The sequence below is a fragment of the Dromaius novaehollandiae genome, chromosome 10 (assembly GCF_036370855.1).
Source record: "Dromaius novaehollandiae isolate bDroNov1 chromosome 10, bDroNov1.hap1, whole genome shotgun sequence".
NCBI classification, from domain to species: domain Eukaryota; kingdom Metazoa; phylum Chordata; class Aves; order Casuariiformes; family Dromaiidae; genus Dromaius; species Dromaius novaehollandiae.
Genome location: NC_088107.1, coordinates 8,282,565 through 8,307,610, shown reverse-complemented (window position 1 = coordinate 8,307,610; position 25,046 = coordinate 8,282,565). Strand labels below are relative to the sequence as shown.

Genomic DNA, 25,046 nt, shown 5'->3' with positions numbered 1-25,046 from the left:
GTGTGAGAAGTCAAGAACTTGAGAACAGAAACAGCTCGCCCTCATACCATCTTTCCAAATATAGCCCACCAGCTCAAAGGGGATGACATAATGGGCAAGCAGAGAAAGGCCATGACTTGAAACCATTGCTTCTTTTTCAGTCTACCACTTCTACCTGAAATAAAACATAAACTAGACCTAAAAGGATCACATCTCCTTTGAAATAAGTCTTATTTAATGAGCTCATTTATAAACTAGTCTCTCCTTGTCAATGAGATGTCAAGCTAAACAGAAGTGGATTTCTCCTTTCTATAATACTTTTTTTTTTTTTTTAAATGCCCCAGAGATACAACTATCCATGCTTAATCTTGTCATACCAGAGGTTACCAAGAGATGGCACCAGGGTTTCTGGATGCAACATGTTTGTCCTGCCATCTAGAACAACCTTTTATTGGTATTTCTCTCTGCCTCATCAAGTCTCCATCTATTTTCAAATCTCATCTGAAAGCACGCCTCTTCTCCCTTGCTTCTATCTCTTAATTTTTCAGTTTCTCTCTTCTTCTATTAATGGTATAATGCCAGTAAAGTATAATTCTGCAGTGCAACTCTACTCTGCAAAGCTGTGCTGAGATACCATCAGTCTGAAATGAGATTTTATAACTTATTATTTAATAGTAGGACAGGTCATTCTTTGAGGGGAACCACACAGACCATAAAAAGCAAACAGAGAAGAGAAACTGCATAAAACTGAGACACCTTTGGCTCACAGCTCATTTCTCCTATTACAATGGCTCATTGCATTAATTCAAACACCAGGGTTTATTTACTTATCCCAGTGATGTACTCATCCTTGCTCCATGTTATCTGAGATATTAGTCAAGTTGAATAGCCACTGCATATAAAGGTGGACTTTTAAAGACAACCTTTTTTCCCCCTTGTTGCTCGCATCACATCATTCAGAACAGTACTTACCTGTCTTATTTAGCAAGAATTTCTAGGCTAAATCGCACATAGATCAAGCCCAGATGGGAAGCATGCCATTCAGTCATGACATAGTTCAAAAGACATGTTTCAGCCCCTACTGTGAGTTTTCAACAGGGATCAGACGAACCAAATAGCAATTTCAGAAGAAGCAGACACTAAGCATTGATTAATTCTGACCACATTCCAACAGAATTATGTGTTACTCTCCAATTAAATATCCAAGCAGCTCAACATGATTAATGGCAAAACAGTGGCTAACAAGAGAAATTAAGGATGATTTGCTTTTGATCTCCTATCAGGAACTGTTGCCAAATAAACAAAGACATAAAGCTGTATGTGGACTATCCCTCCAAAAGGACTAGTGACAGCAGCTACTGTTTCAGGTTGCTGAGGAACTAATCACTGTGCGGGTGTGCTGAGTTTCTTTCTCATTCTCAAAATATTGAGAGACAGCAGCCAGGCAGACACATTCTTCCAACCTCTGTTCAAGCAGAGTGCAGCCGAAACCTTAGGACAAGATGGAATTGCGGCAGTTGCAGTCAGAAGTCAAACAGCTAGAGATTATCCAGGATTACAGCTGAGGAAATTCTAACTGCCTCATCTGCAATGAGATATCTTTCATGCACCTCTCCATCACTCCTAACAGAAAGATAATGCTACTATCCAAGTCATCTCTGCTAAACTTGAAGGACCCCATGTCTCCTCTTTTTGTCAGCCCACTGCCATTCTGATTTCTTCTCTTAAGCTCAAGGCAGATCACTTTTACAATCATTTATTAATGTAACAACCTGGTCACTTTTCAACCTTACTGATGGGCTCAACACTTACATTTTATCTTGCTTTAAAAGTACCAGTTCTAAGAAAAAAAGAGAATCACAGTTGTGTGCAAACAAAACAGTTGCTACAGAAACATAGTTTACTGCAGATATTCAAAGCCCATTTTGAGGCCATGGGCAGCCCCATAATTTGCATCTTCAGCAGTTTCAGGGTCTTTGCAATGCCCTTGGTCAATCTGACACAATGTCTGGTTAAATACAGACCCATCAAATCCAGGCTTTTAGTTTTAGATGTTCTCTCCCATTCACCTTGACATTTCTCTTCACGAGCATGAGTTGTTTTCAGGACTCCAGTGAAAGTATTCTTCTCTGCTCACCTTCTGACAGGAGTATGTGAAACAGGAATCACTTCCTGACCATAGCAATAGTGTTCCCATTCCTGCATGGTTCAGGTTCATGAGTCACTCCTCCATATCCCTGCACACACAGATGCATTTGGTCTTCTTTTCATTTCCTCTTGGGAAACTCTGGTTCCTCTTTTGAACTCTGACACCTGTTGGAGAAGACTGCTTTTTCCAAATCTCTCAGTAGCCATTCACCTGACCCAACCTTAAACACCCATCATGCTACTTCCAAGCTATTCACCTTAAATCACCCTCCAGTCAGCAGAGAAATAAATACTTCCAAGTCACAATTCATCTCTTCCCAAAGTAAACATTTGATACAAGTGAAAAGAATCTTCCCTTTTCCCCTGCCTTGCTACATGGCGAATCCAGATAGCTACCTCAGATGAAATATTTAGGGTTACATGAGAGGAATTCCTCCCTTTAATGAAAGCTGAGATTCATTGGAAGCGTCTGAGGAGCTAGGACCTTCCAATAAGCACCAAACATCAAGAGAATTGTGATGGAACAGCAGAAGTAGACAACAATGAACATGAGCAAGTACTTTCTACATGTCACATCTACTGAACTAGTTTGGCACCATTCTCACACCCTTTTTATTCACTTTCCACTCTTAATTAAGTAGTCAAATTTTACTGGAACAATCCTGTGCAGAAAGCCAAGTTTTGTAAATATTCACAAAATGGAGCCATTCACAAGATGGAGCCACACAGAAGAGACTCAGCTCCTGCTTGGCCAGAGAGCACACATCTGTCACTGCCAAACTTGATGCATCTACCCACGACACATCCAAATGTTTCTCAGAACAAGCAGAAAAGATGAGCAAGAGTGGTGAAAGAGACACTGGAAAGCTCAAGAGGATAGGAGACATGGAGCATACAGGGAATAAGTAAGATGGAATGTGAAAGAGCAGGGTTCACTCAACTGTGTGAGGCATCAGGGATACAGCATTAGAGGGAAGATCTGAATGCCCCCACATACACTTGCATCAAATATCCCTGCTATTCACATGAACAGAACTGAGAAAAACAGAACATCAGCTGGCTTTATTTAAAACCTTCCCTATAAAATGTACAAAAGAATTTTCTCAGTGAAACAGGCAGGACAGTCTACAGAAAGTCTCCATCTCACTTGGATTTCACAGTGCTTAACTCAGAATTCTCTAAGCCCCAGTAAGTTTCACCTTTTTTCAGAAGGCATTTTCTTCAGCTGTGGGTATTCCTGGAGAGATTCATGCAGCTATGGCACCAATGACCTGAAGACCTCAAATGCCTAATGAGGACCAATAAAGTTCATGCACCACAGATCTCAGGGGAATCAGAGCTACTTGGCATGCACCCAGATAAAGATCAATCAGAGCATGGAAGACTGTTTCTAAATAACCCAGAGCTTTGCCACTGGGGAAAAAATAAATAGAACTATGTATCTTGTTTCCACACCTTAGCTGGCTAAATAAATAGCTCTGATAGTGCACGCTCCAGGGCAGAGCAGATTCTTAAGGTGACCTTGGTCCTGCTGGGGCCTAGGACAGGAGAATGCGGGTGTATCCATAAGAGAAGTGGTGCATTTTCAATGCTGCATTCCTGGCAACCGATGAAAGAACAAGGGTAATCTCAGCCCCCACAGTTGCTGGCTGTTCCTTCTCAGCAGCAAGGCAAATCCTGGTGGCACATAGTTATAAAGTGGAGAGAAGATATCAAGGGCAAATACAAAGGGATGACCAGGGGTTTGCTGGGAGGACACTACAAGATATATTTCCTCCATAGGCAGGTTACAGACTAGCATTCTCTTCAGGTTCCATCTTTGTAGCCAAGAAGTAGCATATGCTTTTGTGGTCAACTAATTACACCAGAATAACCCACTCCAGACCTCTGTGTGGCCACAGTGACTTTGGGAAGGGCTGTGCAGCCTCTCTGTCAGAAGACTGGAGCACATACTGGACTAGGCAAAGCATATGCCCCCTTTACTTTCTTCCCCACCTCAGAAAACTCATACAACAGCTCCCTTCTCTAGTCACCCTACAAATTTTTAACTAGAGCTGATCAAAAAATAGAAGGACATTTTCACACATCCCCACCTCCATTTTCTGATCAACTGTAAAGATGCCTAGGATTTTCAGACCATGGCTATCCCAGACAATTGTTAATGAGGAGAAAGAAGATCTGGAATCCACCCTCCAGGCTAGACTTCTAGTCTCAGGACCTAAATTCCTGTCAGTGACATCTCTTGAGGACATTTTCCCCATGTGCAGCAGTGAGAGCAGTGCTTCTAGATGAACTGCATGCAAACACAGTCCCCACTGAATAATAAGAAACTAGTGCCTTTAAATAAACTGCTAGTGCTTTTTAAACCAAAACAGGTTTGTGCTAAAGTCCACAGTGCTGCTTCTAGCATAAAACAGACCATCTGCACTGAGCCACTGGCTTTCTCAGTTGCTCCTCATCATTAAATAAAACAAGTAGCTTTGAACCCTATCCAAGTCAGCTGAGAGGCTACCAGGCTTCAGCTGATCTATGGTTCTTGCTGGTTAAACCAGGCGTCGGTGGGAGACAAATCACCTTTTTCTTTGAGCTAGCTCACAGGAAGGATTTGATCCCCCATGATGCACCTCCATGCATTTGCTGGCCTGCAACTGCACTACAAGATCCCAAAAATTAAGAAAAATTTAAAAAATGGAATTAGGAACTAGCAATGAAAAAGCTCAAGTAGACACCAATTAATGCTTAAGAGACTTTTTCCAGTGGAAATTAAATCCAAGCTTTTTAGCAAAACTGGAGTTTTACTGATGGAAATTTTGAGTTTGTATTCTCTGCCCCCTCCCCCCCCCAATATCCACAGAAGAGTTCAAAACAATTCCAGTACATAGGATAAAAGGAAACAAAAAGCAAATATTGCAAGCTGACAATCTAGAATCACTGAAATCGGTGTGTTTCTCTGAAGGACATTTATTTCCCTCCTGCTAAGTGAGTATTCCAGACAGCTTTACAAGCTGCATCACGACAACCCTCAGCAGCACCAGCTGTACCTCCAAATGAATCTCAGCAGAAAGCTGGGTTAGAAATGTGCGACAGATACAAAGCTCTCAGCTTCCCATAGAGGAAGCAGGGAATGGAAAGAGAAGTTATGCACAAAAGTCTCATTAAAAAAAGCCTTCATGCAGCCAGTCTCATTTCTTAAGGGAGACCTGATACAGGCCCCAGACCCGTTCGTTACACCCAGATCCTGACCTATGAGAGAATCTCACAAGTAGAACTAATACTATTCTAATCACAGCCAAACACTTCAATAGGAGTGTGCCCAGGGAAGTGAGCAGAATTTTCTTGCTTAGTTAAGCATAGGCATAGAGCCATCAATCACTTTCAGTTACCCAATAAGTCAAGGCCAGGGCTCTGGAACTAACTCATCTTGGGTACCCCTACTTCATATAAAGTAGCTCTCCAGGCTCCACAAGTCTTAAAGATTAATATGAGGCCTGAGGGGAATCTTGGAGGGCACTCGGATATCCCAGAAATATAGGGATAATATTCTTGGAGTTGGGTACTACCTAAACCATCTGCAGGAAACATCCTGATCTCACATTTTTGGATGGACCACAGAACTGAAGCTGCGAAGTTGCTGCATGTACTTAGTACTATACTAGAAAGCCAAAAATGCAGGCAAAAATGAGTTGGCTTCCACTAAAAAGGCAGCTGCAGGAAGTTGTGCATCTGCTGGGCCCACTCAGTATCTTATTAGCAAGACAAACTGCTCAAATTTTTCTGTAACCTCAGACACGTAGGCAGAAGCTCTGGAAGAATTCTGTGTTTAGCAAGTGACAGTAGTATGTGTTGAGGTAAAAGTTCATCACTTGTGGCTAGCGGGAAGTTATTCAAATTCCTTCTCATACAATGTATTGTGTAACTGGCCACATTGGGAGAACTGGTTATTTGTCTTTGACAGTAATAAGAGGACATAATTTACCAGTGCGCTTATCCAGGGTCTGCGGTCAACACCTCAATCATAGCTTAGCACAAAATAAGACTTTTGTGCCATGTCTGTCCATCTGCCTCTCACATACACACCATGCCCAGCCTATAATCACTCCCTCAATCTCCACAGACCATGAACTGCACTCACGTCCAGTCCAGGCAGAAGCAGAACCTGACTGAGAGTTGTGATATCCTTGCTGAGACATGCATGAACATGTATGCACTATGTGCACCACAAGGAAGTACATGCCTAAGGAGGGGAACTGGCAGGTTCTATGTCACTTAATCCAGTGCAGTCGTATGGTCACAGGTCATAGCAGTAAGTTCTTGCCACTGTTTGTTTTAAGCAAGTTGCATATGTGTTTTGTCCTCCTGCGAGTCCTTCCTCTTGTTTTCCATGCTATAAAGCTTGCCTTGAAAGGCAAGTGGGGCTAGGGCCAGAAAGGACAACTTGAAGGCTAACATTCAGCTTTAAGCTGGAGAGATAAAATATACTTGTTCTCTTCAGAAAAAAGCTACTTGAAGTATTTGGAATGGGCTAAAAAACAGACCCAGATTAATATTAGCAAGAACTGTAATACTTCTGAAGTGTCATACCTAGTCACAACTCTCTACAAAAGAGGACACAGAACTCTGCCACAATTCCATTGCACCTCCTCCTGGGACCAGCGGTAAGCAGGAGGTTCTTGCTAAGGGATAGGCAGGACCAGTTAAGTCTGTTCCTGGGAAACACTTCTTAAAATCCCATCCTGACTGGAATATGAAGGACAATACCTTGCAGTCAAACTCATCTCTATAGGGTACAGTCCAAATGGCCACCACAATGAATCACTTGATGAATCACAGCATCAGCATGTATTTTAGGGAACTACTTCTGCCTGTTAAAAAACCCTGCAGATCTAAAATTAGTGAAAATTGTGCATCCATTTCTGATTTCTTTGCCAAAACTTTGTTCCTTGCTGACCTGAAAAGATGAGTTCCTTTGGGGGCTACTGCCTACCTGACTGTCCTGACGTGTCTCTTGCTGTAGGGAGTGATAACTTTGAAAAGCAGCTCCATGGCTCCATTGATGCCAAGCGCAGTTCCTGCAGTAACTAAGCCAATGAAAGAGAAAAGCAGTCAGATCTGAAGCAGGCAGTCTGGAATGCACCATTTAGAGGTGAAGCAGGGAAGGGAGTAGCTGTCCCTGGGGCTAAAGGCAGCTTTCTCTGGGCTCCCAACGAGACTTCACGGATCATTTTACAAATGTAGACACTGAAGCACAGAGCTGTCCGTGGACAACCCTAAGCCAAGGTCAGGCTCAAAACAGATATTCTAGTATCCTGCCCTCCTTCCCCAAATTCCCAAAAGCCACTTTTCCCATGGACATTAAACTCTATGGAAGACAAATGATAGTTAAGTAGGGTCATCTACTAGCAAAATGACAGAGCTCAAATTTGTCCTGCATTTGCCAGAGGCAGTTCCATGAGGATGGCTTATTTCACAGAGGCATAGAGAGCTGAAATTTCTTTCTGTGCTATTGTGCAGTGCTATGGAAGTGGTTTTGGGGAAGCATGTTTCTGAACACAGCTGAATTCCAGCTAGGCCAATTTTATCTTTAATCCTTCACTTGCTAATACACTGAGAACGTCTACAGATAAATTTTGCAACCAGTTCTGAAAGTGCCCAGTGCAGAAACTAGCTGTTTAGCCAGGCCTCCCCACTATGGGACAAGACCTCTGTGGAAAGAGGGGGGAGAATACAGCCCTAAAATATTAAATGCAACTGAATGGGGTGAAAGGATCAGTAATCAACAGCAGCCAGAGGGAAACCTGACGGTCTGCCTACTGCTGGGTTTTGGCTGTTTTCTAGGTATCTCCCACCGGGCATCAGAGAGCTGCCAGAGGGCCCATCATCTCCTGCAGTGCCTACTGTGTCTCCGCCAAGTTGTCCTGTGATGGAAAGCTTTGGAAGGCTTGCCAGCTACTTTCACACTAGATGGTAATTCATTAGAAACAGAGCAGTGTACATGGCTGCTTGAACTCATCCTGCCCCAGAGCGGGATGTGGGCTGCCACACAGAACTGGTGGCAGAGATTGTGAAGGGAGCAATACAGGGCAAAGAACAGGTGCACTGAGATTATGACAAAGACAAATCTTTTCTGCTTTTACATCTAAGTGCTTTCAGAGCTTTACATGTTTCTAGATCCTCTCTAGTTCCACTCCATAAAACTCATTTTTCAGGTAAGGAGCATATTCTCCTGGTTCTGTACCACATCTATACAAACCATCCTAGCCTTCCCTGCCTCTTCACAGGTGGGCCACAGAGCTCAAGTCAGAATTGCCCTGGGAAGGGGGAAAGCACAGCCAGGTTTGAGGTACAAGGAGAACAACAGAGCTGCTACAACAAAGGAACAGCAGGTAGGTTCTGAGGCAGGGTCAGGGGTCTGACATTAACTGAAGGGAAGTGGGGCTGCAGTGTGGCATCCTAAAGCCACTGCAAAATCTGCAGTTGAAATGGTATGCAGCTGCAGTGAAGGAGAGCCAGGGAAAGGTGTAGATGGTCATTTGGGGTGGGAGGTAGCACAGGTTTGTTACACAGCTGTGAAACCTGAATAAACGCAGGTTGCAGCTTCTGGGCTCAGCTGCCTTTTTAGTCACACTCAGCCTTTCAAATGCTGCTTATCACAGGAAGAGGGGTTGAGTGTTGAGGCTTGGCTGCTTGCCTGAGAAGGCCCACAGTCTGAAACTAGCTCCTATACAAATAGAAGGGACCTGCAGGGCTGAGAGCCAGGAATGCTAAATCTTAGGATGCATATAGCAGGCTGCAGACAGGATGGCTGTCAAGAGCTATCTGCTGGGTGAGGGAAGCAGGGACAGAGAGGGAATAGAGTGAGCAAAAGGAAATTTGTGCTGACAAACTCAGTGCCCTATGATGGGGAAAGACTGCATGAATGTGCAATGATCCCCTGAGAGAATACTGGAAATCCCACTGCTTGAGTCATTTCATAGGAGAGGCATAACCAATTAGGAAAAACAGGGAGAGGGCATAGCAGGTGGGGGGATACTACACAGAAGACCAGGCATTAAGTTCCCAGCTCCAATAGGTACTTTCTGAGGGGTCCTGAATGAGTCGATGATTTTTCTGTGCCTCTGCTTCTCCACCTGTATTTCCCTCCCTCATGGGGCTGCTGTAAGAATCAATACCATCAATTGTGAGACACTTGGCTATTATGGTAATAGGAACCACATGCAGACCTAAGATACTTACACCTCAGAGCAAAGGAGCTGACTGTATATATTCTGGAATAAGAGATCATTACCATAGATACTTTTCACTATAGTATTTGTATTTTCACAGTCTACAGATGGGATAGATTGTGCAGCCCTCCAATGACAGGTCCCTTCAGGAGCTGCAATTTCTAGGGCCAGTCTAGGGCTTTTGTGCCCAGTTCTGTATATTAATAGTGCATAAAGCACTAACCATTAAGCAGGAATGCTGTTTCCTTGCACTAAAATTTAATAATATAATAAAAGAGCTCTGGTAGTTGCCACCTTGGGGAAAGGAGGAAAATCCAGACACTCACCACTGGACGCACAAACCCGCAGCACCCAGAGGCAGTGGGTGAGCTTCAAGTGGTGGCCGAGGCTTTTTCTTGCCAAGCTCAGTATTACATCCGTCGCCTCCGATCTCTGCACTTTCAGCCCAAACTTCTTATCTGCCAAGAAAAAGCAAACAGGAATCAAACTATTAGAAAAAAACAGGTCTCTGCAGCAGGCTCATAAACATATTTGTACCAAGTCTTTTATATATATATATATGTATGTATATATATATATATACACACACACTATATATATACACACTATATATATATAAAAAATATATAAAATATATTTTTCATACATATACATATATATATACACATATATATATATAATAAAAGGATCTCGGCACCCCGGCGGCTGCCCGGTACCTGCCCGTTTGCTGTCGCGGCCTCACAACGCCGAGGGGCGCTGCCGCGGCTCACAATGGCGCCGCCCGCGGCCCGGCCGGGCCTTCACCCGGGCCCGGCCGCGGCTCGGCCGCGCCCTCACGCGGCCTCGCTCCGCCACGCGGCCCCGGCCGCTCCCCCTCACGCGGTCGCCATCCTGCCCGCGGCCCCGCTCCCTCACGCGGGCGGCCTCGGCCGAGCGGGGCACTGACATGGCCGCAGTGGCAGCTCCCTCCCCAGAGCACCCCGAGAAGATTTCCCAGCCCCAGCACCTCCCCCGAGCTGATTATTTATGGCCGGGGCAGCTCGTTACTGCCGACCCCCGCCCTCCGCGGGGAGGTGCCGCGGGGCGGTACCTCTGCGGCCCACCCTGGCCAGCAGCCGAAGCAGGGCGAGCAGGGCGGTGTCGTCGGGCGGCTCGGCGCGGGCGGCGGTGGCCAGGGCCTGCAGCAGGGCCTCGCTGCCCCCTTTGCTGATCAAGTAGTGGATTCTCCGGTCGGTCCCTGGGGAGAAGGGGGCGAGAGGAGAGGCACCGTTCAGCTCTTCCCTGCCCTGCGGCATCGCTCTAGCAAACCCTCCCCGGTGCCCGGACCGAGCGGTGCTTCGTGTGACACACGGCCGCCGCCCGCCGCAGCCTGCCCCTCACGATTTCTCCACCAGGCCACCACAAACCTAAGGGCATCTGCAGCATTTACCGTGGCTCCCAAGTGTCCCTGGATCGGGGACACGGTCCAGGCTGGGCAACAAAACCGTGTGCTCTGCTGCCTCTTGCTCTGGCTGTTGTTTCTTTATGAACCCAGGTCCTGCAGGAGTTTTTCACTGCGCATTGAAACGCGGCAGAGAAGAATAAGCAGAGACACCAACAGATTTCAAAGGAGCCAAAAGCTCAGTGATCTTTTCTTAGATATTGAAAATTAAATAAGCAAAGGAATAAAGTTCCAACAGGCTTCTGCCAAATGAAGAGGAATCCTAGGGAAGCTTTGGAGGCAGCTTTCAAACAAATCTAGGTCTCCAAAGAAACCGCATGCTAATCCTGTCAGTCCTACTGTGTCAACAAATAATGATCCACAGGCTGCTCGGGCCAGCTGTGAATTGCTCAGGTCTCCATATTTCATGGAAGCGGCGCATTGAACCCCTGGAGTTCACAGAGGGGAGACGGTACCTTCACTCATCCATGTCGTGAATCCTTCCATCTAATTGCAGAACGATGCTGCACAACTTCAAACCAGAGGCTCAGCTGGACAGAGGACATCTCTGATGGGGCTCGGAGCAGTAGGGGATGCAGGAGGCCGCTTGCACTTGCGTATGCAGGCCCCTGCAGCTTAGCAACTTGGTCTGCTTGAAAATTGTTTAACAAATGACATTTTTGAGGTGGAGCAGGAGGGAAAAGAAACTTAATTCTCTTTGAGTTCTTTTGCCAAGTCGTGTATTTTTTCACGTGGCTCAGACACATGCAGCAGCATGCCTTCCCTGCTACCATGAGGTGGAGGTGCCTTTTGGGGAGGTGCTGAAGTCTCCCTCCATCCGAGAGAGTCACGGTGACTGGGGAAGTCAGGTTCCTGTCCCTCTCTCACAACTCTCTCTTTCCAGTGGCCTTTTTGAATGTTTCCAGTGGTTGACTGCCAGGAATTATGAAATAGCTTGAAACTCATGGGTATCTTTTATCCAAAAAAAATGGAGACGTTTTGTCTTTTTTTTTTCCTTTAACGAAATAAAATGCCCAGTCTTCCAAACACAACAGTAAGGACTGGAGAGCTATACATACATTTCATGTGTTGTCCACCTTGCAAATACTTGGCTGAGTGTATGCGGCTATGATGACCCTGCCCTGCGCTAGCATCCCGTGCCTGCAGCGGGCCCGCAGGCCTTGCTCCAGAGCCTTGCTTCCTTACCCAGAGAGAGCAGGTCAGTGAGAACGTCAAGAATGTTCCGGATGACGTCCTTGTCACGGGAGCTCTGAAGTGGAAACACAGAATTGAAGGATAAATTCAGAAAAATGAAGGATCTTTTCTGCAAGAGACTTCATGCCACACAGGGCAGCAGCGAGCTACAGATGCCGCAGCAGCGTAAAGACATTGAGATCCCTGTTTGGATACTGAATACTTTTTGTGCCATCTGGCCAGTGAATGTGTGGCACTGTATTAATAATGCATCTTAAAAGCTGCTGATGGACACACTGGTTATAGCACACTGTATTTAACACACAGTAGTATTTCTGCAGTTCTGTGAATAAATGTCTCTATTTCAGCTAGCCTGGCTCTGACATTACTCTGCATATTTTCCTATTCTTCTGGTAGCATGGCTTCTACAGATTTAACTCCAATGTATTCCTTTCTTCTGAATTATTTGGGCTTCTCTCCAAACATTCAGCACATTTCAGCTCACTGGGATCCAGAGGCGAATTAGCAATTGCTTTAAGAACAAATCAAAGTAAAACATGAAGAGATGAGACTATGGGAGTTTTGGGGTTATTTCGCCATGGCCTGGAGCACACTTCTCCCCTTGCGGGGCTTTAGCTGCCTGCACTCAAGACCCGCTCTGTGATAAAAGCTATTAGAAGACCAGCTGGAGGGAGCCTCAAAGGGCCTGGCTCCCTCCTGTGCTTGGAGCTGTCTCTAAGCTGAGGCTCTCATGCTCAGTCCTGGCCGTGTACCCTGTTGATCCATACCTTGACCACTGCCTTGACTTCCTGGCTTGACCCCAGACCTGCCCCATGGCTATGGACTTGTCTGCTGATCTGGGCTTTTGGCTGAACCTGGTACCATCGCTGGACCTGCTCTGCTCACCTCACTCAGGTACTGTGGGACTGTGCCCTTGCCATGGGGCCCTTGCCTGCCTGCTATCACCCTCGGCTCCTCCCGCCCTTCTCCTCCTCTCTGCTCCATGGCATCCATAGCTCCCCGTTTTATTCTATGACAAAAATGTACCAAAGTTTATATGTCCGTTTTATTCTAAACTGTATCTCTCTTTCTGGGTTTATTCTGGCTAGCTCAGAGGTGAGGAAATTCTGTTACACACCAAAATGTTAAATGTGGAATGGTCTTCATTGAGAACATCCCTTATTACTGGCAGTTGAAGAAGAATAAGTATTGTTAATCTCATTTATAATAAAATTCCCTTGCCTTTGCAGCTTCACAGCTACAACCACAAGGAAGCCTAGAATTTGGGGAACAGAAAGATGTCCTAAACTTACCTTGAATCAAGACAGAGTAAGTACCACACCTTGAAATCACACATTCTGCTTTAAATAAAGTAAATTTTAAATTTTGCACTAGAGGAAATGAGATAAACAACTGTACTTAAGGAGAAGAAAACACATGATATGCACTGTCTATTTTTGGTACAGTAGGCTTCTACTTGAATCTTCCTCCACCCAAACAGATTTTGCTGCTGAGATTGAAGAATTAATCTCTGATCTGTGCTGCTGTATTAGAGATTTAGGTTAAGTTCTGGATCTCTTAATTTCCATACAAATACAATACAACACAATACAAATTCCTGTATAATAAAAAACTTTCATTTGTGTGGCCTTGATCCTGAAGAACCTCAGAGGCTTCCCATAAGCTATGATGGAATCACTTTATCTTCCATTAAATTATTACAATGGGATAATACTTTACACATATATGACTCCTATATTCCTGAGCATTGAAGTGCTTCAAAAACTTAACCTGCTAGTACATATTCTAGATATATGGGATCATTTTACCAGCCAGAAAGACTCAACCATTCTCTGACATTTTTAACATTATACAACTGAGCATTTAAAACAAGGATTTGAGAAGTACCATCTAGCAAAAAAAAAACTGCAGAAAGAATATTAAGAAAATCTCCCTAATTCAGATTTGTAATAATGATTATAATTAATGCAGATGGTCAACTTGCTTCCCGTGGATCCCTGCTAATGTCATTGCACAGGCTGAAATGGTTTGGGGGGCTGTGTAGCTAATTATGCTGCTGCATATCATATCCACCTTTGTTGTAGTGGGGGAAACTGTGCATTGAGTGAGACATGGGAATACAGCAGGAGACAGGCCAGTCTTCACAGTTTCAGCAGGTAATCGTCAGCTGGGAAAATCCGTTTTCTACCTCTGTCACAGAATTGCTGTAGGATGGTTAGGAGCTCACTTCAACCAAATCTTGTTCTGTGTTGGATAGTTGTATGTGCCTTCTTTTGCATGCAATGTCTACGTTAGTGCTGATGTTTCCTAACTTCTGTATCCTTAACTTTACATATTCTTAGATTTTTATACCATAATTATTAACAAACAGAACCCCAAATCGCTGGAAACTAGAATTCCCATCATACTGGTTTTGGTTGATTATCAGTGCTACTAAATGTGAACTGCTTAGTGCACATTTCATGCTGGCATAAGAGTGCAACAAGAATGAGAGTATCATGGTGGGAATGAGACGAAAGAACAAGAAGTGGTCAGGATGAGGGGTAGGAAGAGAAAGGAGTCAGGCTAGGATGAGAGATTAGAGCAAAGAGAAAGAAGATTGATTCTGAAATGGAGGACTTGGAGAGGAGGGTCTGTGAGCATTACCTTCTTTCTGAAGAGTAAATCCTTATAAAAATTCAACCTTTTAATGAGCCATGTTGAAATTGAAAAGCTCAGTATGTTGGGATTTCTGATTCTTTTAAACAAAGACAAACAGAATATGTGGCTTTAATGAAATCCAGGAACCCCAGACCCACCAAGTATGGCTATTCTTATCTTAAAGGAGGGGGACACACAGGACCAAACAGATGAAAGTCTGTAGAAGGGTCAAAGCTGTCCTGAAGACCATTCCTTTTAGGTGGCATACCTAGTTTCAATCATACATTCATCTCGCTAATTCCTTTCTTCATTCACCAGTCTGCAGTCCTGAGCTGTCTCTCTCAACTCTCCCACTAACTTCAGAGGAAATGAAGAGTGATCAGAGCCCTCTTACTAGGAGTTCCTTGGCATTTTTTAGCATAGGGACTTAATAGTCAGGGCAGGCTGTCAGGGGTGATGAGTATTCACCAATTTAGTGACTCCAGGAAGAGTTACTGTTCTCAGCACCTTTTTAAATATCAGGCTTGACTAAATCAGACTGTCCTCTGGTTTTGTCTTGCTGCCTCTCAGTATCTCTTTCGTCTGTAGGTGGATGGATTACACATTAAGGTTTCAGTAATGAAGTCTTCATTGATTTATGCTCCTGTTACACTGGGTTGTTTATTTTAACTAATTGGATTGTGGGTTTCCTAAGCCATTAACACAAATAGTGATGACATAAGATATCCTCTGAGTTTCCATGCACTTTATCCAGGGACTCAAACGAACAAAGAACTTGAGGGGACATGAAAGATCAAGCTTTAAAATGTGCAAATTAGAGTTGGGTAATATTGCCAAATATTTTATGTGAATATTTATTCTCACTATCTCAACACTAAAACTCTGAGCATGTTGATGCCCCTTAGGTTCCCCTTCCTCCAGTGCAGTGGTGAGGGAATTGGATGACTTGTGTGTTTGCTGAAGCACTGGATAAAACCCTAGTCCTATTACAAATGATAACAAATTTCCCACTAACTTCAGTGGCACCAGGATTTCAATCAATGAATAGTACAGAAAATTGCAGAGGAGCATAGCTCCAATTTATAATAGCAAGACAATGCAGAAAAAACGTCCCTAAAGCTGCAATTGCCTGATGAGAAAGCAACTTGTCTGTTCAGTAGAGACAGCTCAAGTTTTGACTAATTGGCTGAAAAAATCATCAAAGGAATCTGGGCATTGACTTTCTATTAGAATTAATTGTTTAATTAATTAATACTTATACCAAACTGTTTGTGGTTGAATTACCAACAAAGAATTCATTCACAAAAAATGTTCAGTAAATCTTTTTGAACAGTAAGTACAAATGAGAAGAAAATCACAACTTGTGCCGGATCTAAAAAAGATGAATAGAGTAATTTCTTTAATGCAAATTACTTACTCAGCTATGGTTAAAATAAACACATTATATTTTTATTGGAAGATATGTTTGAATGCTCAAGAACAAATCATAAGTAAAGAGAGGAGAGAAATAAAATTCTTCTTGCTAAATATTTTCCATTCCTCCCAGCACTTATGAATGTTACATCTAACATCCATATGCACGCAGACTAATGAAGATGCATTCATGGTATAAGGGTGGAATGAGAGCTGAGAAAAGTTCCCAGAGGCTGAGGTTAGGTTGGATTGCAAAATCACCAACCCCCTGCAGGATTTCACTAAAAGGATTTAGAGTTGGAGCCAAACTGTTACCTATTACCAGCAGTCTGTTACTGCCTTTCACTGCTTGCAGCAGGACAAGGTCTAAGCTAACAGAAAACATCATTTAAAGTATCAACCATGGCTGTAATTTTTGGCTGGAACCCCTCCTCTTAGCTTTGATTCAGCAAAGCCTGATGTCGTTCTCACCCAACTGTGAGTATCACAGACCTGAGTACAGATGCATTTAATCAGCTCCCAGCTGATAGTTCTTCTCTGAGCTCTTTCTGGGAATTAATCCCTGAAACACCAGGGCTTTGGTTAGCTTGACTGAAGCTCCTCATAGATAAACCACAGGAAGATGGAGAAAGCCAGGAATAAAAAAATATCTCAGTACCTATGTCATTGATACATTAAAAGCAGCAAGTGATTAGTTAGTGCCATTGGATTTGGAGGACAACAGCTTGATCCCAAAATTGTTCTGACTGGCAGCTCAAGTTATTTTCGTGACCCACTATTAAGGAGAGAAGGCGCTCCTATGACCTGTCCTATTGTTCTTCTGCTCCTGGAAACATGCCAAGAGAAGCTGTTATTTACTTAAGATTATAAAATCTCCCATTCTGTCTGGGAAGTCTCCTGGGATAGTTACTGTAAACTTTGAAGAGCTGCTAGAGATGAGGATTTTCCTGTCCCACCTGAAGGACAGCAGCTATCAGTCAGTTCCCCTGTTAGAACTGGCTTAAAATGAAGACTTCCCTTAAACTATGTCCTTTGTGTAGCCCTGGGGCCTTCATGTCTTTTGCCCAACAGCAAGTATTTCTCCAAATGAGACACGCAAACTACTGAAAGTGTTTACTGAGAGTCTAAGCATTATTGCTGAAAAAAAGGAGACTGCCCAGGAAGAAATCAAACAGCACTGATATATGCAGCATGATATTTGCCAATAAATATTTTATTTGGGGAAAGAAATACAAAGCTGTTATTCCACTCACAGAATTAGTAAATGCAAAATTAAAGAAGTCACTCCTGCAAGACACTGGATAACTTGATTTCTATCAATACTACTAAATTAATTGTTGGATATAATCTCACAAAGCTGCATGACTACTTAGAAAAAAACAGGTCTGTTTTTAAAGAAAAGCTATTGCTGCACTGTACTAACAAACTTCCAGGCTTTTTTTATTTTTTTAGAAAGACTGGGGAATAGGATGTCCAGTTGCAGGGATTTTTGTTTGTTTGTTTGTTTTTAAAAAGTCATTTTTTAAATAGAAAAGCAGGATTTCACATCTACAAAATACATCCTTTCTTTGCTTACCCCTAACAAATTTGCTGACACAAACAGCAGCAGTCGGAAGCCTAGCTGCCTGTGTAATAAGACTTGCATCTGCAAATAAGATGCCTCACTATTTGCACTCAGAGTCTGTTGAAGAGAAAATCTCATGCAAAATTATACCTGCTAAAATTAAGACCAGGTTAGGGGCCTAGCAGAATTAGTCCTCACTCTTTCCTGAGACCTCTTGGGCTGCTAATAACTGTAGTAGTTTTCTGTCTTAAAACAGAGAAATCCCTCCTCATGTTCTGCCACCAGTGAAGCAGAGGTGCACACCAGACACTACTGCTGTGTGCAGCTGCCCGCCACTGGCATTACGGGTTTGGCAGCTGGGTATCTTCTTCCCACAGCAGACTCTCTGGTCTTACAGTAATTGTGAAACCAGGTTCTGTGCCTTACATTCTGCGCCTTGACAGAGTGAATTGCTTTTTCTGATTTAAGTGGAGCTAAAACTTCACACTTAAATAAAAGAGCAAAATACCCTGGAGAGTTTCTTGTCTGTGTGCTCCCATCCCCAGCCTCAAAATTCAGCCAGCTAACCGTGATTTCTTCTTGTTGGGAGGTTATTATCAACAGTATTGGATGTATGGAGGGTTAGAAAAAAATGATTGTTCCTAAGGGGGAAAAAAAGGTTCAAGGATCTCTGAAATTTCACTAGGCAACATCAGAATAAGGGAGTATTCCAATTCAGGTGATTACAGCATAAATTTTGTTATTACTGCAGCACTTGGTTACAATGTGGCCGTCACCCAGCTTTAAAAGAATCCAGAGAAGTTACAGTCCTGTTCCCCCTACTCCTAAAAAAACATTTGAATGTCTTATACATTGCCTCAAATTTTGCTATCCTCTGTTGTAAATAATAAGTACATTTCTTTGGCTTCATCTAGAGTTCCTCTGCTCAAGAGTCAGATAGGCCTGAGCAAGCCAGGAAACGCAAAGGAGGCATGGAAATGAAAGGGTCTATTTAAAGACTCAGAGAAGAGAACCTTGCTGCTTGAGTAGTGTCCTAAGTGACCTCTTTAATCCTTCAAGAAAGGCATTCACAGCTGTGTGGGATCGCATAGCCCTCAAACTGTACACAGGGCAGCCAAGGGACCTCCCAGAACAAGGCACGTGTCCAACAAGTTCTTGTTCCTATACTCGAGCCTTAGAAGCAAGTCCCTCTCACTTGCTTCTGTAGTCCCCTGGTAGGCAGGGTGAACATCTTATTTAGCTATGCAACAGATATTTTCATTCTTGCTGAAGCTCAGTATCAAGCCAGATTCTGTGCATCAGCCCAAAGCAACAGCTGTGGATTTTATACTAGGGAATATAGCAAATAGTGATAAAAAGCCTTCCCTCTCTCTGGCCTGCTGCAGTGTGGTGTGTGACTTTTTTCATGGCCTCTAGTAACCTGAAACTATGATTTTTCATATCCTTGATTGCACTTGTGTGTGATAACCTGCAACTCTTTTCAATAACACGCCAGATCACTTCTAGGTATGGTGACTACATACAGTTCACGATGGATGGAACTTGTCCAGGTGACTGGGCAGAAGTAGTGCCTGAAAGCAGAATTCTTCATGTTATTTCAGAGGGATTTGCTTCCATTCATTGAGCTTTAGGGCTTGTTCTGGAAGGATGGAGTGCTAGACTCTGTGGCACTGAACTGCTCCAAGGCAGATCTGGGCAAAGATCAAATTTAGATTTGAATGTCTTCAAAACACTGAAGGTGTTAAGATGCAACAGTTTGGCCTGAGCTGATCTCTAGCCAAAATAACTTTGTGAATAACATGGTGGAAATCATCTGTGCCAAGGAATCTTACTATGTTTAATGCAATAAATTGCACTAACATACCACCTTTCATCACAGGATTACAAATTTCTTCACAAATTAATTAAGACCTGCCCCACCCCATCCTCCATCAAGGAGATTCATTGTGCTTTATTTTCCTGGTGGGAAAGTAAAAGCAAGATTGAAGTGAATCAATGGCAAAGCCAGGGGCAGAGCCCAGATATCTATTCCAATAAAATGAAGTAGAAAGGCTTTCTGCACAAAGGTATTACAGCTCTCAGTCATGTGCTTACTTCTATTTCATTTATGGGGGTTTCAAATATTTCCTCCCAGGAGAGCAATCTTCTCTTGCCAGCTTTCCAGAAGTATGTGCAGCAGAAAAGGACCATCCCCTGCAAGGAGTCCTAAATGGCACACTTGGGAGAAAAAACACTACTCAGCGTCAGGGGGTTCTAGCCCTGTTTATGAAGAGTGATATTCACTTGTGCCCAAGGCCTGGACAAGAGAGATGCAACATGTAACTCGGGAATAATAATAATAATAATACAGGAATTAAGAGACACATAGACCATAACCTGACCAGTCTTGAAGGAGTGAATTTTAGCCACTGTGTCACAAAGACTGCAAGGCATTTCACCTAATTTCAGAAGCACGGTTGTTCATCATGTCTGTGCCACAGGCTGTCACACTAGTAAAATGTGTTCAGATCAAGCTATCTGCAGCAATTATGCCCTGATAGACTGCAATTTCTTGTATCCCTTTGGTAAAGTAAATTGCTTTTTTCTTTCTTTCTTTTTTCATGCCAAAATTCTCTTTATCTTCTCAAAAAAAAGAATTGCCCTTGTGCAAAAGTTCCTCCTGATACAAAGTTCCTTTGTGTCACTTCCTCCTCTCGCTAATGCATCTCTAATGGAGCAATTACTTTATTATGTAGAACTGGTGGTAAAACACATTATTATATAACCTTAAAATGCTTCTGTCAAATTGGAAGTGTTAAAGGAATCAGGAAACTTTCAGATAAATCAAAACACCCAATATTCTGCAAAGGGTTTTTAGACTTTCCTTTGAACATTTTTAATGTTCTTTCTGTAATTAGTACTGCAGAAAATTCTTTTAAGTTTCACCTCTTATTTCACAATGAGTTGCCTATGATACCTAAAGATTTTGACTGAATTTAATGTTATATCGTTCACCTTTTTCCTTTTTTTCAATCTATTTTTATTCTAATGCCAAAATTATCTTAGCATATGTCTTTCACACTCTCTTAGTAATTTTTTGTATAGCATTAACTCTTCTTGCACGAAGATCTCTATATGCATGTTAACACCTACTATTTATTGGTGTTTCTTGGATTTGTTCCTATACTTTTTATTCCTTTAGCCATTACTGAAATATTTTAAAATATTATGTTTCATTCAAATGCTGCTCTGTTACAGCTACTTAGCATACCTGTGACCCAAACTTAACAGGGAGGGATCCAGTTTTTCCATTCAGCTGTTGTTCTCTTTCCTCTGCTAATGATAAAAGAGCAACATGAAACATGCTACAATCTTTGTTCACGAGACTATGGAGGTAACTCCAGAGAACACTGTGTCTTTCAAAGAAGAAGTGGATTTGTGAATTAAGAAAGTTTTTTCAAACAATGGCATTTGTCTAAGTCCAAGTGAGTCCTGAAGATCTTTGGAAAATTTCCAGATGTATTTGCTTGTTAATAAAACCATAGATTTTGAGCTGAGAGCAGGTTTCGTCATACCACCGCAAATGCGAGCACGTGCAGGTGGAAATAAATAGCCATAATGAAGATGCTGCAAGTCCAGCCTTCTCTATGATGTTCCTGCTCAGGCTAAGCAAGATAAAGCCACAGGAGTCCCCACGTGCACTCCCCGTCTGCCCTACCTCTTCCCTGGATAATGCTGCATTCAATTTGGGCTTCTCTCTATATTCTAGTGCTGACACTCCCATTTGTTACACATTAGTCTGACATCGACCTGTACAGGCTGAAGAAAGAAACACTATAAGGTACATTCTGGTTTAGACTGACGCCGGTCCTTTCTCTTGCTGAGATAAGTGTCCTTATGTGTCAATCTACCCCCCTTTCAGAAGTGCTTTCTGGAACAGCAATGAAAATGCTTTTAATCAATCAACACTTAATAATGATGATTGAGGTATGGGTACTGGAGACAAATAGCTAATAACTATTGTTAGCCATGGGTTATTTTCTTAGGAGATGGAACCTGAAAGGGAAAATGATGAACCTATTTTTCCTATCCAGCCTAAGTGAAAAATCAAGCAGCAAACGAAACATGGCATCCATAATGAATAGCAAACTCTGTTTTGAAATTCTTAACGATTCCAAGTATTATTACTAGTAATGTAAAGCAGAACAGCTGTCTAACTGCATTGATGAGACCTATCTGTCTAGATTTTAACAGCAGTCTTTTAAAAGCAAAGCCTTAGCTCTCTGAAAAGGCTGCCAAGTTTTTAAAAGATATGACTGGGGTATGTCACTTTCCATCCAGAAGGCAGCAAAGCTTTTTATTATCTTTAGTCTAAAGTGTGCACAAGGCACCCAGCAACAATAAGCCAGTGTTACCGTGTTAAAGAAGGGCATGTTTGGGGCTTTATTCGGCCCTGTTGTATCAGTTCAATAGTTCAAAAGCATTTGGAAGCCGTGTACTGGTCAGTCCAGGTAAAAGGCATTTTACTAGCTCTGTGAATGAGCTCACTGCCTCGTTTGTGCTCTAGGAAAACGTGACAGGAGTTAAATTTAAAAATACAAGTTTGCTGTCCTTTCTGATGCTCCCGAGCTGCGATCTAGGCTGATGTGGGTCAGGGACATTGCAGAGGGGGAGATGAAGGAGAGCTCTTACTCTTACTGGCTTTTCTCTGTGCAGCAAGATGGTGGTGCTTCTGTAGCTGAGCGAAGTTCAGCACTTGCTTTGCCCACGGGAGTCTGAGGGATAGCATTGGCCCAGTGCGTGCTGATCCAAAAGGCAAAGAGCACCGTGTCCATTGATGTGCCATCCTCCACATTTAGCTTCTCTCTTCTGAGATCCCATATGGAGTTCACTGAACTGAGTGCCGTGAGGGCTGGCACATGCTCCTACACCGTGAGCGTGCCTGAGACTGAGGCAGACGGTCAGCTGCGGGGACAGCCCTTTGTGAGGAATCATGGCCAAAGAAGAGGCTGCAGAAACAGCCCCATTCAGAGTCTCTCCTGAGACACTCTCACATGGGAGCATGCTGAATATGTGATGGCATATGACTTGTGAAACAAGGGGACCTTTGGCAGGAGCCACTTACTACTCTTCTGCTGGCACAACAATGGGGAAGGAGACCTCTGAGCTCTTCACAGTCCCACCCATGTCTCCCAGAGGACTGAGCAAAGCAGTCTTGATTGGACGGTGAGCTGATCTCTGGGAGAAAGGTGAATTCTTCAGGGAATACCCTGAGCATGTTGTCAAGGAGACCTGTTGGTGTAACAGTGCTCCACAGGTTTTTCTGGGGCGTAAGCAAGATAACTCAGTTAGGAACATTTCCATCTGTTTGATCAGCCAGCCATTCCAACAACTACCTTTTTGATAAAACCGTCCAGAGTTTGCAGTCACTGAGATAGAGCCACTGCCGTGGGAGCTTTCGGAACAAACCACTAATAAGCATGGTCTTCCTCTCAGAGGGCAAGTCACTTTAATGCATCTCTGCTTCCAGCTGTCCCCTTGAATTCCCTTTGCATTATGGGGAGATCAAATGACTGAAGCTCTATTGGAAGGGAGATCCTCAAAGAAATACAGCACCAGCCACGTATTCTCTTTCTTGTTTGGCATCTCAAGCTCTCTCTCCCACTTTGAGAATTTTAGCATGGGGCAAAGGGCCACTGAAGTGTGGGGGCTTTCCCAAAAAGGAGGTCAGATAAATCAGGACAATAGTGCTTCTTTCTCTGAGCCCCTTCAGAAGCTGTCTCCATGTGGATGGTCCTGATTTATTCCTGGAAAAATGGAGGGTTGAAAGAGGCAGCTCAGTTTGTTCCTCTGACTTCACCAGATGAACATTTTAATCGTAGGGAAAGGTCAGGTGGGCCATTCTCCCTCCTCCCCTCCTTTGCAGTGCAGACAGGTGGGCATTCAGTATGCCAAGCAAACTGCTTATGGAAGGATCTCTTTCTCTCTCTGTCTCTCCCTGTCACAGGCCTGTTTGCCAGGTTAATCCTGAACAAAATGGAAGGACAACTTTATCTTCACTGTAAATCTACCGCTTTGGCCTTCCAGAAGGAATCCCGTTAAAAACAGTTTAAAGAAGAACGACAGAATTGTACTGATTTCACCCAGGTTTCATGAGCATGGTGTGCTCATGGAGAAATTTGCTCCACCCTGTGATTAAGGAAACAATTTGAACTAAGACTCCCTTTGCCCAAACTTGGCAGCTGAGTTTTATCTCCATTTACTGTCCAAATGGAGAAATCTGTAGGTACAGACATTAAATGAGTTCGATAAAGAGAAAATTTGTAACAGTCCTGTGAATAAAGCGCGGGACTCCTGCTTTAGGCATCAGTGCACCATCATTCTCTCTGTCGAAAGGAAAGGAATAGGTAACAGAGCACTGTGGTGGAGCAGATGGGTCCAGAGGAGAAGAATCTGTCTCCATTTACTGCAGGAACCAAATTCACATTGGGCCCAATGGGAAGCCTGTGCCTCTAAATTGCACTGACAATTAATGTGCGCAAAAGATTTCTCAGTAGCTGACTGCAGTGAAACACAGTGCTGTGGTGCCTCCATGGCTCTAGTCTGTCAGAAAAATACACGCTTTGCTTTTAAAGCATCCCTTGTTGAATGGGGAAAAAAAGCCAAGATTCTTTGGTAGAGTAGTTATTTCTCCCGCAGGACTCTTCCTTGTCAGCATTACTCAATTTTTTAATAAGAATCATCATAAAAGTTTTGCTATTCTCATTAATTCCACTTCAACCTACGGCACCTTCTGAAACACTGGGCTGTGTTCTTTCTGGAGAAAAGACCATGAGAAGAAAAAAAAAATGCCTTGTTCTCTAAACCCCTAAGGGATGTAGGCTTCACTTTGCCCAGAGAATTTCTTGTCAAGCAGATGTTATTCTACCAATCAATAGGACATCTAACACACTCATTCTCTTCTGTGTAGCTTGATAGTGCTGGTGGGCAGAAGGGTCTCTACTATGTTTCTTTGCCCTCTCTAGAAGACATCTGATTATGAAATCAATGACAAATTATTGACTTCTCAAACCTTAATTTCCTTCTAGTATAGTAGGTCTCCACTCAATTTAAAAAAGCCACAGATCAACAGGAACTACTAAGTCATGGATACGAACCGGGTGTTTTTTCACTGACCTGTGGAGGAGAATGACCATCTTTCCAGTATTTTAAGGGACATTCCTCATCACATGAGACTTTCATTTCCTAAAATATGCTAAGATAAATTGTTTTCTCTATATGAAAATGCAAAAGGTTACACAATTCTGGAAGATGTGAATCTGCACACAAATAATAAAAGTATCTTTGGGTCAGCTTTTCACGAAACGATATAAAAAGCTTTTTTTGATGAAAATAAATATTATCCACAAATATTTGAGGATATTTTGTATCCATGTTCTTGACTGAAGGCCATCTCCAATTAAAC

At 43.1% G+C, this 25,046-nt stretch overlaps 1 protein-coding gene across 1 annotated transcript in view; it reads right to left on the bottom strand.

Moving 5' to 3' along the window:
- Positions 1-25,046, bottom strand: part of AGBL1 (AGBL carboxypeptidase 1) — a 296,895-nt gene that overhangs the window by 264,280 nt on the left and 7,569 nt on the right. Inside the window, exons 2-5 of the mRNA XM_064517224.1 lie at positions 11,977-12,040; positions 10,441-10,587; positions 9,677-9,808; positions 7,112-7,205 (exon numbers count right to left, since the gene is read on the bottom strand). Coding sequence (XP_064373294.1) covers positions 7,112-7,205; positions 9,677-9,808; positions 10,441-10,587; positions 11,977-12,040 — 437 coding nt within the window. The remainder of the gene's footprint in view (positions 1-7,111; positions 7,206-9,676; positions 9,809-10,440; positions 10,588-11,976; positions 12,041-25,046) is intronic.